Here is a 13930-nt window from a genome sequence, read left to right as displayed (position 1 = left end):
TGGCCAAGTTAATGTCACTCAGGTCGATGGGGAACTTCGCCTTAGTTGTTACAATGGTAATAAGGGTTAATTGGAGAGACAGTTTCTGTAAGCAGGGCTATAAAGATTAGGCTAGAAACAACACCAGAATGTTTCCTTCCTGCCTTCCTTACAGGATTAGCCCTGTAAAAGTGGGAAAAAACAAAATATTTCTTCCAAAAACCGGTTCTCCGAACTGCTTAGAAGGATACCAACCGGTTCTCCCGAATATGTGCAAACTGTTTGAATCCCACCACTGATCTGAACTCAGGCTGATCACCCCAAATCTGCACCTGACAGCATATTATTTTTGTTAGAAATATGACACTGGAGATATATTTAAAAAGAGTTATCAAGAAATGCCCATACTCTTGATCGGCAGTCACGCTGTTTAAAGCACAATCCAGTACTCCAACTCGATTTCTCACTCTAGGATCCCAGCATTCTACCTTTCCCTGAGAAAACACAAAGAAAAATGCCACTCAGTATTCTGCTGTCAGACCTGCAATTATATTCCTTTTAGAATTTTGGCCCGCCACACTTTCTCTTATTTCATTATGCTGTTTCATCAGTATAGTTGATGGGAGGGGGGAGTAGAAAGGAGTAGGATTGTGGAATGTATTGTTGTCATTCTTTCCTAGAAGACCAAGGTCATCTTTTGTCTCCGCACTTTTACACCTGACCGGAAGCAGCTGGGTGGAGACGCCAGCGTAGAAGAAGATTGGACCATGTGATGGATTGTGGGTCTGGGGACAGGATCATGAACTTTTAACTGGGTGGGATTCTGATGTCATTTCCAGAATTGGGATTAACACAGATGTGCTAAGATGTCTGCTTTATTAAATTGGAACTTTAAGGATCGTTTTGCCTTGGACTCTGATTTAATTCTACATGATACTTGGAACGCTGACATCTGCTTTGTACAGAAATCACTGAATTACTATTCAAGGGGTCCTTGGAGTAATGAACATTTATTCCTCCAGTTTAAATATTTTGCTGCATTCAAATTTGACATGATTTCCCCCAATTCTGAACAACTCAGGAGATTCCAAAGGCAGAATAATACAGAGTTTCTGTAGAACCTCAGCCAGTTGAATTATTTGCAGTACCTCAGCTCTATTAGGGAATAAGGGACCATAAAAACCAGTTAGTATAAACTGTGAATTTCTGGTTGGGCATTTAATTGGTGAAATTGTTTGATCACTCCAAGTTGAAGCTGGATAGAACCCCATAAGAGGATAGAGGCAATATCTAGCATCATAAGTATTCTTTGAATTCTAACCACAATTAGGAATATAATTCATTTCTAAGCAAGACAGTTGTTAAATAAGTCTAGCCCTATTTTCTGACCTTTTCTGCCAATCACTGCAGTTGTTAAGTGAATCAGGTGGTCACTAAGCAAATCCAGCTCCCACCCCCAATGTTGCTTGTTGGAAGCCTTCTGGGGAGGTTGCAAATGGTGATCAAATGACACCAACATACTGCAACCATCGTAAATACAATGCTGGTTTGCTAAACACCCAAATTTTGATCACACGGCTGTAAGGAATGCTACAATAGCCATAAGCACAAGAACTGTAGTTGTAAGTCACCTTTTTTCAGTGCCGCTATAAATTTGAGCAGCTGCTACATGAATGGTTGTAAGTAGAGGACTTCTTGTATTACACAGGAGGTATTTTGAGCTTCTGGAAGTGGAAGAGGGTTTTTGATTATGGCAACTGACAAATGCAGACCCTGCCTGGCATGGCTGTTCACAATGGCCGGCTGAATAAGGATAAGCAGCTGAATCTAAGCGGTGGTCAACACTTCCTTGAGGAAAGCCAGATTTTAATGTCCTTCTAGAACAGTGATTTGTATTTGTATTTGTATTTGATTATTTGTATGCCGCCCTTCTCCGGGAGGATTCAGGGCAGCGAACAATTCAAGGGGGGAAAAAAGGGGAACATAAAAAGACAAAATACAAATAATAAAAGTAGACAACAGTCACACAACCATACCAGTCGAGAGGGGAGGGGAACTCATTAACCCCAGGTTTTGACGGCTTTTCGGAAGGCCTGGAGAGAGGTGAGGGTCCGAATCCCTGCGGGGAGTTCATTCCAGAGGGCCGGAGCTGCCACAGAGAAGGCCGTCCCCCGGGTAGTAGCCAGGTGGCATTGGCTGGTAGATGGCATCCAGAGGAGGCCAACCCTGTGAGATCTAATGGGTCTGTGGGAGGTAATTGATGGCAAACCTTTTTGGCACTCAGTGCTGAAAAGGGAGCAGGCCCACGGGCGGCACCAAGTGCTGAAAAGGGAGCTCGTGCTTGTCTGCAGCCAGAAAGAGGCTGCAGACAGGGGGGGCATGCACGCGCCGGAAAGTGATCTTCCAGTTTCTGGCGCACACATGCGCGCTGGCCAGCAAGTCTTCCAGTTACGGCCATGCATGCGCAGACGCTGATCGGCTGGTGAGCACACATGTTCACGACAGAAAATGGAAGACCAGCTCTTCCAGTTTCCGTCACTGCTACACACATAAAGGCCAGCTGATCGTCACGTGCGCATGCGTGCCAAAAACCCGGAAGAGGAATGGGTAAACGCCATGTGTGCCAGGTGACATGGCTCCGCGTGCCACTTTGCTCAAAATACCTCCTATGTAATACAAGAAGTCCTCTACTTACAACCATTCATGTAGCAGAAAGGAAGGTTCCAACAGCCATGAAACGGGCTGGTCTATTGGACTCCTCAAGAGGACCGCCTAGGATCCAACATTAATGGATAACCATTATTCAAACTTGTTCTAGAGAAGAACGTTGTACAAGCAGTTGGTCAATAATTAGAAAGGTCTAGAAGATGCAGATTATCTGGATTCCTGGCAGTGTGGATTCAGGCCTACTCAAGAATAAACCTTCTTGAATTTAATAGAACTATGCCTATCGACTCTTAGATAAAAGAACAGATAAAGGGATATAGAATTAAACTTCAAATAACTGTTAATTATTATTTAACTTTTTTCTAGTCAAGTGCCGCAAGCCAAAACATATCAAACAAAAGAACTGCCAGAAATATCTTTTCCAGGATACATTTTTCCATTTCTCAGTAACCTTTTCTTATTTCCAAAAGCCCATGTCCTCTGTTCAGTATTAAATATCATGTATAGAGATTCCCCTGCTATCATTCTCCATTAAAAATTTAGAGATGATTTTTAAAAACAATATATTTCTAGAAAGTTTATTTTTTCTTTACATCTTCTACTATCTCCCATTTTTGTGTGAATGATGCTGTTCTGACCAAAAATTTTAACCCTGTCCGGAGAATGAGCACACTCTTAACTTTAAACTTGCTTACCTCAATTGTCCCACTGGCAAATAAACCATGTACAGGATTTATGTCGCATACATGATTCTCTCTAGAAAACAAACGAAATAGGTATTTAATACAGACAGGGAATAAAATCTTCAAGGATCGTATTTGTTGGAAACATTAAAACCAATCAAAATATATAGAAAGCCAAAATTGTTAGGACAAATTGAATTCAGTGGCTTGCATTCGAATTACTGTATTTTATTTCTGAGGTAAAATATGAATAGTAATATAAATACAAAACCAGAAATTATCACAGAAGAAACAATCAAAGATTTGCTTTTCCCATAAAGTATCTCAAATAGAAATGTCTTAATTCATAAAAGTCATCCTGGCCCAATCTGCAGGCGATTTAAACGGTTCACCGACAAAACCGCGAAGCCCTTATCCGCGCTGACATAAGCGCGGAGAGCAAATCCACGCCGTCCGAAGCGCTAAGGAAAAAGGCGACCCTAGCGCGACGACATAACCGCGGAGGGCAAATCCGCGCCTTCCGAAGCACTCAGCACCCTAACCCTAACCCTAAACCAAACCCCTAAACCTAATCCTAACCCTTACCTTAATTTAAATCGGCTTTCTGCCACCGCGCTGTTTTATAGAGCCCTTAAACTAAACCCCTAAACCTAATCCTAAGCCTTACCTTAATTTAAATCGGCTTTCTGCCGCCGCGCTGTTTTAAAGAGCCCTTTTGTCGCCACACTGTTGTCGCCGCGGTGATGACGTCGCGGCTTTAGCGATGCGGTTTTATCGCCGCTATTTTGACGAGCGCGGTTTTGTCAGGCCACGGATTTAAACAAATGCTTTATAACCTGGATACAAACCAGGGGGATGTGTATATTTTTAAGGTAATTCCTCTCGGGGAGGAGCAAACCCTCAGCACTCAATTATTATTCCCAGTTCAAATGTAATAAGAAGCTATGTTAGCACAGTGAAACAAGGCTTATTTTACAACCTGTGGCAGGAAAATACCAAAGCTAAAAAGAAAGTGAGGGCTGCAGGCAGAAAGATTCCTTCTGCTTTTGCTGGACTATTCAGCTGATTTTAGAATTAGTATAGTGAGCAAATGCTGATCATGAATAATGTTCAACATTTACATTGTAGATATATAGTGGTAAGTATGCATATGCAGAGACACAAAGACACAAGACACACACAGACACATATAAACACCAACACCAGATTGTTTAGAAATTAGCTTGGGATCCATCTATGGTGTTTTCCCAGACAGATCTTATATAGTTTGGCTCCATCTACTGGAAAAAGTTTATTAGATTAAAAAGCAGAAGATATACTTACGAAGCATCTGTTTGTAGAGAATTCAAATACCTTCCTTGTTCCAGATTTAGCCTGTATATTTGAGAACTGTAATAAGAAAGATAACACACTCACTTCGCTTTTGATTCCTGAGTCTTATAAAGAAAGAGGGGGAAAAATCATGCAGGCAAGAAAGGATGGTTTAAAAACAGCTCTGCTAAAGTTAAAGAAGACGACTACAGTGGAATGAAGAGCCAGTGAGCAGACTCCTCTCACCCAAAGAACCATTAAGACAACTTGCTCATAGCTACTCTGAAATTCTTCCCCAGACTCTCTACAGTAAACAGAGTTACTGGTACAGATGTACAGATCTCTCTGGACAAGAAGAGAACTTGAGATAGCCCTCAAGTGCTCCACACAGCTGTTCATCATAAGAAGACAGCAAGTTTATGGTAGGTTCTTGGAGACAAGGGCTCAACCATCCTGCTCAAACCACAATCCACAACTTTAAGGACACTGGGTCTGCGTACTTCCTTTTCTAGTAATTTTTGGCAGTTGCTTGTGAATTGTTTTTTAGGTGTCAGGAACATCTAGATCAGTGTTTCTCAACCTTGGCAACTTTTAAGTCCTGTGGACTTCAACTCCCAGAATCCCCCAGCCAGCACAGCTGTGATGGCTGGGGGATTCTGGGAGTTGAAGTCCACAGGACTTAAAAGTTGCCAAGGTTGAGAAACACTGATCTAGATTGACAAATCTGAAAACACTGGGTGAGTGACAAAAATCCGCACAAATTACTTATGTAATTTTTTTAAAGAAAAACGACATGGACCTGTTTATGAAGTTAAGGGGAGATTGGTTTGCCTTGAAGGGGAGTTTAAAATAATACATAATAAATATAAATATATAATTGTAAATATAAACATATATAGATATACTGTATAATAAAGGTTTTTAGGCATTGCTATTTGAGAGTCAAAACCTAAATCCTGTCACCCAAAGAACCAGTAGCTCATAGCTACTCTGAAATTCTGCCCCAGACTCTCTACAGTGTGCAGAAGTACTGGTAGATTTACACATTTCTCAGCAAATATCAATGGGGGGAAATGTAACTTCAGTGTGAATTCTGAATATAATTCCACTTTCTCCTTTTTTATAACAAGTCAGGAAAAAATTGATCTATTGTATGGAAAGAATGTAGGCCTGGCCTTGGTAAAAGGGGAGGAGTGAGCACTCTATTAAGGAGGGATTCTCAAGAATGATTACTTAATTTTGAGGAACAAAAAAGCATGAAAAAGTAACTCAAGATTTTCTAATTCTCTCATACAAGAGTAAGAAATATTTCGGCAATCTCAACAGTGCCTGTTTCTTGACCTTGCCAATCTCAAAGACTGACAATTCTTACATTTCTGTGGAAAGGACTGGATTATGTTTCAAAGTTGTTATTAAACATCAAAAAAAGCTTTTTAAAATGTCATTTAATCTTCCAAGATTTTGAGTTATGATTTTTGCCGTTCTTTTACAAAACTTTTAAAAATGAATTTAGATCAGAGGTGGGTTGCTAATTTTTTTACTACTGGTTTGGGCGCGCTCCCTCACGCATGACGCTTCTGGTGGGCGGAGCCCCCCACCGCTGCTACTATTGGTTCGCCCGATCGAGGCCGAACGGGCAGCAACCCACCTCTGATTTAGATTCTCGGTTATTCATGAGATTGAAATGTGCCACAAATATATTTAGAAAACTATTTGATTTCTGAAAAGTACTGCAACAATTGTGCTTGTTGCTTATATAGAAATGCTTATTAAATAATTTCATCACTTTACTCAGGGAGAGAAAGAAAATGAATTTTTAAGAAAAAAAAACACAACTATTTCCCATATTTAAAAATAACAGTAGAATTTAATAATTGAATTGAAACACCAGAAATACCTCGCTCCTACAAAGTATAAGTCACAGGATGGATAATGATAGGAGAAATCTCTTCCAAATTTTGGTATTCTTGTCCTGTAATAACGACCATGTTGGGAATGAAATTCCACATATCTGTCGTTGTGCAAGAAAACGATCTGAAAAACACAAGGCACAAAACTGCATTGGAGAGGAGGATTACGTCTCCCAAGTGATATTCTTACAAAGCATCATTGAAACAAAACAAAGCAGTTGTTTAAAACAAAGAATTTGTCATTCCAAAAACTGTTACTGGGGAGTCAACTGGAAGTTCTCCAGCTGGATAGACGTTTGGGGGGGGGTGAGCTCTCAAGAGCCTCACATGAACCCTGTCTGACAAACCTATTCCGAGATCCTTTTGGATCCGAACCCCCCCTGGAGGAGGGGTGAAGAAGGGACAGCATCTCATCAGACTCAGGAGGAGGCAACAGGTCCCTCGCAACTCAGAGATTTGTCCTCTGAATCGGAGCAATAGCAGTTAGACTTATCTACCGCTTCATAGGGCTTTCAGCCCTCTCTAAGCGGTTTACAGAGTCAGCATATCGCCCCCACAGTCTGGGTCCTCATTTCACCCAACTCGGAAGGATGGAAGGCTGAGTTAACCTTGAGCAGGTGAGATTAGAACCACTGAACTGCAGATAACAGTCAGCTGAAGTGGCCTGCAGTACTGCACCCTAACCACTGCGCCACCTCGGCTCAAGAGACAAGTAGGTGCAGTGATTGGAACCGGAAGCCCTTGAGTTCCAGTCCCACCTTGGGCACAAAGCCAATATGGTTGACTTCGAGCCACTCCCTCTCCCTCAACCCTGGGAAAGGGACAAAGACAAACCACATCTGAAAAACCTTGCTAAGAAAACTGGAGAGACCTCTCCAGGCAGACTCCAAGAATAGGACTAGGACGTAATTGAGCAAAAGAAGAGAAAAGGTTCAAACAACAAACTAAGCCATAATATTTTTTTTTTAACTGTAGTCCCAAGTTTACTATTTACACATATAATTTAAAAATTAAAAGTTGACATACCTTTGAGTAATCATCTGATAAAATATCAAACGTGACCACTGGGGAGATGAAAAGATTACAAATAGCAGTCAATCATATGTAGCAACTATTCCACTTCATGCATTACCCCCCTTTCTCAAAACTTACCGTATTTTTGGGAGTATAAGACGCATCGGAGTATAAGACATACCAAGATTTTGAAGAGGCAAATTTAAAAGAAGTTTTTGCACTCTGCAGACCTCCCCAAAATAGCCCGGGTTTTTTTTTCCAAAAGAAAGGACATGAATAGCCTTTAGGAGGCTTGTAGAGGGCTCCGGGAGGGGGGGGGGATGAACAAAAAATGGCCTGTTTTTTGTGAAAACTGGCCCGTTTTTTTGTCAAAAAAAGGACATGCATAGCCTTTAGGAGGCTTATAGAGTGCTTGGAGGGTGGTGGAATTGAGCAAAATATGTCCCGTTTTTCGCTCATTCCTACCCTCCCAAGAACCCAGGAGCTACCTAAGGCCATGCATGGCCATTTTGGTGAAGGGGTGAGGTTTCAGTGTACAAGACGCACCCAGATTTTCAGCCTCTTTTTTGAGGGAAAAAGGTGTGTCTTATAGTCTGAAAAATACGGTAATTACATTATCTGCCAAACACTCTCTGATCTTACAGCCAGATCTTCAGATGCCAGAGCTGGACCAGGCATGGCCATTATAGCTCTCCACTTGTCTTCTCAACCAAACTTTTCTCCCTTGGGCTTTTGATCCATTGTACTGTTGCATCTTGAACCAAGAACCTCCACAAAGAGAACAGCAACTTGTGTTTCAGTCCAGGCTCTTACAATTGTAAACAGGTTTCAACCCCTCCCCTTAGGATCAAGGGCCCAAGAGAAGCAATGGCAAGATTTATTTACGTATGACACTTGCCTGATTCTCTTTCATCCCTCCAAAGTTACTTTGCCAGCTCTCTATAGGCTGCCTGCTTTAGAATCAGTTTTATGTAAGCCAAGAGGGAGCACCAGTGCACTGATCCTGGATGAGCAATAAATGATTGCAAATCTATATATTGTTTAATATCCTGCCCAGAACAGATCAGTATCAGCTGTTACAGAATGTTCTATCTTCTAAGTGTTATACTAGCAGATAATCCACAAAAAAACCCCAAGAGATCATTCCCTCTAGAGCAGGAGTCTCCAACCTTGGCAACTTTAAGACTTGTGGACTTCAACTCCCAGAATTCAACTCTGAGAGTTGAAGTCCACAAGTCTTAAAAGCTACTGAGATTAGAAACCCCTGCTCTAGAATGAAGAGGAGGATCCATGTTCAGCAAGTTTTCTCTTCCAATGATAATTTGTTTAAAATCAGGAATCGTTCAATGTACTACCCAAAATGGAGTGAAATTTTAAAAGATTCCAGCTTGCCTCAGTCATATATTTTTCAAGAATGAAAACAATTCAATTTTCTTTGATATATTTTCCAAAAGAACAAAAATAGCATACATTGAAACTGTGTTACAACTTCATTCTTGAAGTTCTATTCCCTTGGCATTGTGGCCAAGATGTTAGCTAAGCCTAATTGCTATGAATGTTTAGTTATGTGCTATGGTTAAGTTTTGAAGTTTAATTTATTCTATATTATACTGTATTGTATTGGTCTTATTTTGCTCTATATTGGGTTTTTCATGTATTAGCTTTCCAGAGTATTGTTAGGCTAAAATGGATTATCTTATAAATTGCACATATAAACAGTACAATTATTACATTAATAAGAAAAAATCAGATCACTTAAGGTGCAGCCCAGTGGTGGGTTTCAAAAATTGTTCGAACCTACTCTGTGGGTGTGTCCTCCTTTGTGGGAGTGGCTTGCTGCCCATGTGACCGGATGGGAGTGGCTTGCCGCCTATGTGACCGGATATGAAGATGCCGACGACACTTGTCAGAACCACCTTAAATTACCTCTCACACAGCACTGGCATGCATAAGAATAGGATGTCAACTTGTTTTTTAAAAGGCATCTTTGGTTTGCGTTAAAACAACTTCAACACACGCAATGTTCTGATTGCACCACAAACGCAGTAGTCATCCTTACCTTTCACAGAGGCTCTGAGTTTTATAAATATGAGCATGATAGTGTAGAATAATCATATCCAAGGACCAGTGGTGGGTTTCAATAAATGTTGGAACCTCTTCTGTAGGTGTGGCCTGCTTTCCGGGTCCACTGGTGGAACCTCTTCTAACCGGCTCGGTAGATTTGACGAACCGGTTCTACCGAATAGGTGCAAACTGGTAGGAACCCACCTCTGGTGCAGCCCCTATCTGTTGCCCAATAAAAAATCTTCGCAGACCAGAGGTATACTTATTTTCAAATAAACATGACTGATTTACACTTTGAGATGTTTTTTTTTACTTTGTGCCTAATTTATCTATACTGATTTCCATCATAATTAAGATTACTAACCTTCAGCATCCAAGCATCTTTCAAATTTCATGGACAACTGATAGGTATCAAAACAACGGACCCTTGGCTTGTATGTGCCTGTTAAAAAAAATATTTAAAATCAAAGTGAAAAGAAAGATTCAAAGGTTGCTTTTCTCTAAGAGATTTTGATCTAGAAATTAATGGTTAGGCAAAACAAAAATAGCCTGAAATTTTGTTCTTAGTGAAATTCAATAATGAAAATGGTCCTAGTTTATACGATATAAGTTCATGTTTCATATGCAAATGCATTTTCTTGAAGGCTAAATATGTACATTTATGCATGTGTATAGCTGTTCATAAAAACTGCTACCCATGGTTTCCATAATAGCCATTGTAACAGTGCCCATATTGTCTAAGTGTGTCCTTGAGACCAACAAGTTTGAAAACCTACAGCCCTTTTCTAATTTCAATATTACATCAAAAATGATACTGTAATATTAAAGAATTGAAAGTTTAATGCATTATATAATGATCTCTAATCACATTATCTTTTTAACACTCCCAAATACACTATATTTTACTATCCTAATCTTTGCAAGATTTAGTGCCAGAAGACACTATATTAGATTTGTGTGTCATCCAGAATCCAACCCAGTGTTCCACAGTCACAATTTGACTTTGAAGGTTTATTAACTGGACCTGGTTTTACCCAAACTTACCTGTTGCCATTACGTACTGCCCATCCTGGGACACCTTGATCTTGGTGCTAACAGCAGGCATGTCAAAATCTTGAATGAGTTCAATTCTTCTCTGAATATCTTTAAAATATGAAACAAAATTTGAAGAAAGTATAGTAAACGCATCAGTATCGTAGGACATTAATGGCAACAGCACTAATTAACATTGCCCCCTTGTATACTATGGTATTTTGTGTTCTGCTATTTTGTGTTCTGCTATTTAAAACAATTAACGTTGCTCCTTTTGTGCTCCTAAGCATTTAATCAAACATAGTTAAGTTCAGAATATTCTGTTCTGGACTAACACAACATGCCAACTTCCAAAACAAGACTAACTAGAATTGAAAAAGGAAGAAGTCATAAAGGAAATTAGAATTACATTCCTACCAGCCACTTATGCACTAAGATCTCACTTGCTGACCATGAAAAAAAAAAAACTTTCTAATCTAGATGCTGTATAGCAATAGCAGTAGACTTATCTACCGCTTCATAGGGCTTTCAGCCCTCTCTAAGCGGTTTACAGAGAGTCAGCATATTGCCCCCAACAATCTGGGTCCTCATTTTACCCACCTCGGAAGGATGGAAGGCTGAGTCACCCCTGAGCCGGTGAGATTTGAACCGCTGAACTGCTGATCTAGCAGTAGCCTGCAGTGCTTCATTTAACCACTGCGCCACCTTGGCTCGTATAAATGTTCATAGCAACCATTCAAACAACCAATTAAATTTCTGTGTTGTTGTTTTTTAAAAAAAATACTTTCCCAGTTTAAACTTTAGAGCCAAGGTGGTGCAGTGGTTAAATGCAGCACTGCAGGCTACTGCTAGATCAGCAGTTCAGCAGTTCAAATCTCACCGGCTCAGGGTTGACTCAGCCTTCCATCCTTCCGAGGTGGGTAAAATGAGGACCCAGATTGTTGGGGGTGATATGCTGACTCTCTGTAAACCGCTTAGAGAGGCCTGAAAGGCCTATGAAGCGGTATATAAGTCTACTACTATTGCTAAACACAGACAAGCAAACACAAAGAGACAGAAGGGAATGTTCTTCCTTTGAACATTAATGAAATACAGAAGCTATGGTTGATAGGAACCTGTCTTCAGCTTGGTATCATGAAACAATTTGTGGGAATCAGAAATAATATTAACATGCATGAATGAACATAACAACTCTTTTTAGAATACAATAAGGACAACTCACCAACATTTTTCTTTTGCAGTGCTCTTTTTTTTCTATCAGAAAGCCACTATTAAAAAAAACACACAAACATGTGATTTGTGGAAAAGTCTAAAGAAAGGTTGTTCGAGAAAGCCAGCTAATATTTTTTTTAAACTTTTTATAAACAGTTGAAACAGTGAAATTTTCATTACTACTGTGCAGATGATTTCAACGTAATTCACTGCAATCCCTAAAAGGTAAAGGTTCCCCTCGCATATATGTGCTGGTCGTTCCTGACTCTAGGGGGCAGTGCTCATCTCCGTTTCAAAGCCAAAGAGCCAACGCTGTCCAAAGACGTCTCCGTGGTCATGTGGCCGGCATGACTAAATGCCAAAGGTGCACACAACGCTGTTCCCTTCCCACCAAAGGTGGTTCCTATTTTTCTACTTGCATTTTGCTTGCTTTCAAACTGCTAGGTTGGCAGAAGCTGGGCTGTTTTTCGGAGGTTTGCAGAGTGCAAAAAGGGGTTTTTTTTTCCTTTTGGAAAGCTCTTTAAATGATGAGAATTACATTGATCAAGTGCTGTGCCAGCAGAAACAAAAGTCTTAAGGTTTGTCAGCGATTTCCTTCTCCAGCACATGGATAAATACACCTGGAGACATCTACCTACTTACCTACCCTCTCTCTCTCTCCCTCTAATGCGTTTTTCTCTCTCTCTATCCCTCTATCTACCTATCTATCTACTGTATTTCTCTGTCCCTCTATCTATCTACACACTCTCTCTCCTTACCTATCTACTGTATTTCTTTCTCTCTCTCTCTATTCCTTTATCTACCTACCTACCTACTCTCTTCCTCTCCCTCCCTACCTCTCTACTGTATTTCTCTCTCCGTCTATCTATCTATCTATCTATCTATCTATCTATCTATCTATCTATCTATCTATCTATCTATCTACCTACCTACCTACCTACCCTCTCTCTCTCCCCCTCCCTACTGTATTTCTCCCTCTCTTCGTCTATCTATCTATCTATCTATCTATCTACCTACCTACCTACCTACTCTCCCTCCCTACCTCTCTACTGTATTTCTCTCTCTCTCCGTCCATCCATCCATCCATCCACCCACCCACCCACCCACCCACCTACACTCTCTCTCCCTACCTATCTACTGTATTTCTTTCTCTCTCTCTCTCTCTTCATCTACCTACCTACCTACCTACCCACCCACCCTCTCCCTACCTACCTCTCTACTGTATTTCTCTCTCTCTCCCTCTATCTACCTACCTACCTACTCTCTCTCTCTCTCTACCTACCTACTCTCTCTCTCTCTCTCTCTCTCTACCTACCTACCTACTCTCTCTCTCTCTCTCTCTACCTACCTACCTTCCTTCTCTCTCTCTCTCTCTCTCTCTCTACCTACCTACCTACCTACCTACCTACTCTCTCTCCCTACCTACCTACTGTATTTCTCTCTCTCTCTATTCCTCTATCTCCCTCCCTCCCTACTCACTGTTAGGAAATTTCTCCTTAATTCCATCTGGCTTGTCTCCTTTATTAGATTCCATCCATTCTTTCTTGTCCTGCCACTCTGGTGCTTTGGAGAATAATTTGACACCCTCCCCCTTCCTCCTCTTTGTGGCAGCCCCTCAAATACTGGAATGTCACCCCCCCCCCCAATCCTTCTTCTCTCTAGCCATAGCCATCCTCTTTAATTGCTCTTCTCTGAACCTTTTCCCGAATCTCAGCATCTTCTTTTTTGGTAGTACGGTGACCAAAAGTGGTTGCAGTATTCCAGGTGGGAATCGTTTGCTAGAAGCATTAGCCGGAAATACTCTTTCCCCTGCAGCGACCGGCTTTTTCGACGCGTATTAATAGGGGGAGCGAAGGGGGCGCGCGCTCTGCCAGGCCACGCAGCGCGCGGGGGACAGGGCGAAGGGCGGCGTGGGGTGGGGTGGGTGGGCCGGCGCCCCCGCGTTCTCACCTCCGGAAGGCTCCGGCCGGCGCTGAGGCTGTAGATCTTCACTTCGTTGAGGTTGGAGACCTGCATGTCGCCCTCCTTCCCGAACGAGGCTCCCGGGCTTCACTTCCG

General features: G+C 41.3%; 1 protein-coding gene across 2 annotated transcripts in view; it reads right to left on the bottom strand.

Annotated features, from left to right (window-relative positions):
- NOL10 (nucleolar protein 10) overlaps positions 1 to 13930 on the bottom strand; it is a 51767-nt gene extending 37837 nt beyond the window's left edge. For both annotated transcript variants that reach the window (XR_015695197.1, XM_087702732.1), the window contains exons 1-9: positions 13823 to 13930; positions 11883 to 11928; positions 10673 to 10771; positions 9993 to 10070; positions 7577 to 7614; positions 6538 to 6674; positions 4653 to 4718; positions 3342 to 3402; positions 388 to 473 (exon numbers count right to left, since the gene is read on the bottom strand). Coding sequence is in view for 1 of the 2 variants with exons in the window: in XM_087702732.1 (XP_087558858.1) it covers positions 388 to 473; positions 3342 to 3402; positions 4653 to 4718; positions 6538 to 6674; positions 7577 to 7614; positions 9993 to 10070; positions 10673 to 10771; positions 11883 to 11928; positions 13823 to 13888 (677 nt within the window). In the remaining variant the exon portion in view is untranslated. The remainder of the gene's footprint in view (positions 1 to 387; positions 474 to 3341; positions 3403 to 4652; positions 4719 to 6537; positions 6675 to 7576; positions 7615 to 9992; positions 10071 to 10672; positions 10772 to 11882; positions 11929 to 13822) is intronic.

The sequence above is a fragment of the Thamnophis sirtalis genome, unplaced genomic scaffold (assembly GCF_051295495.1).
Source record: "Thamnophis sirtalis isolate CommonGarterSnake01/CBP01778 unplaced genomic scaffold, rThaSir2_p1.2 scaffold_16, whole genome shotgun sequence".
NCBI lineage: Eukaryota > Metazoa > Chordata > Lepidosauria > Squamata > Natricidae > Thamnophis > Thamnophis sirtalis.
The sequence above is the reverse complement of the archived record's forward strand: the minus strand, read 5'-3'. Positions and strand labels throughout refer to the sequence as shown.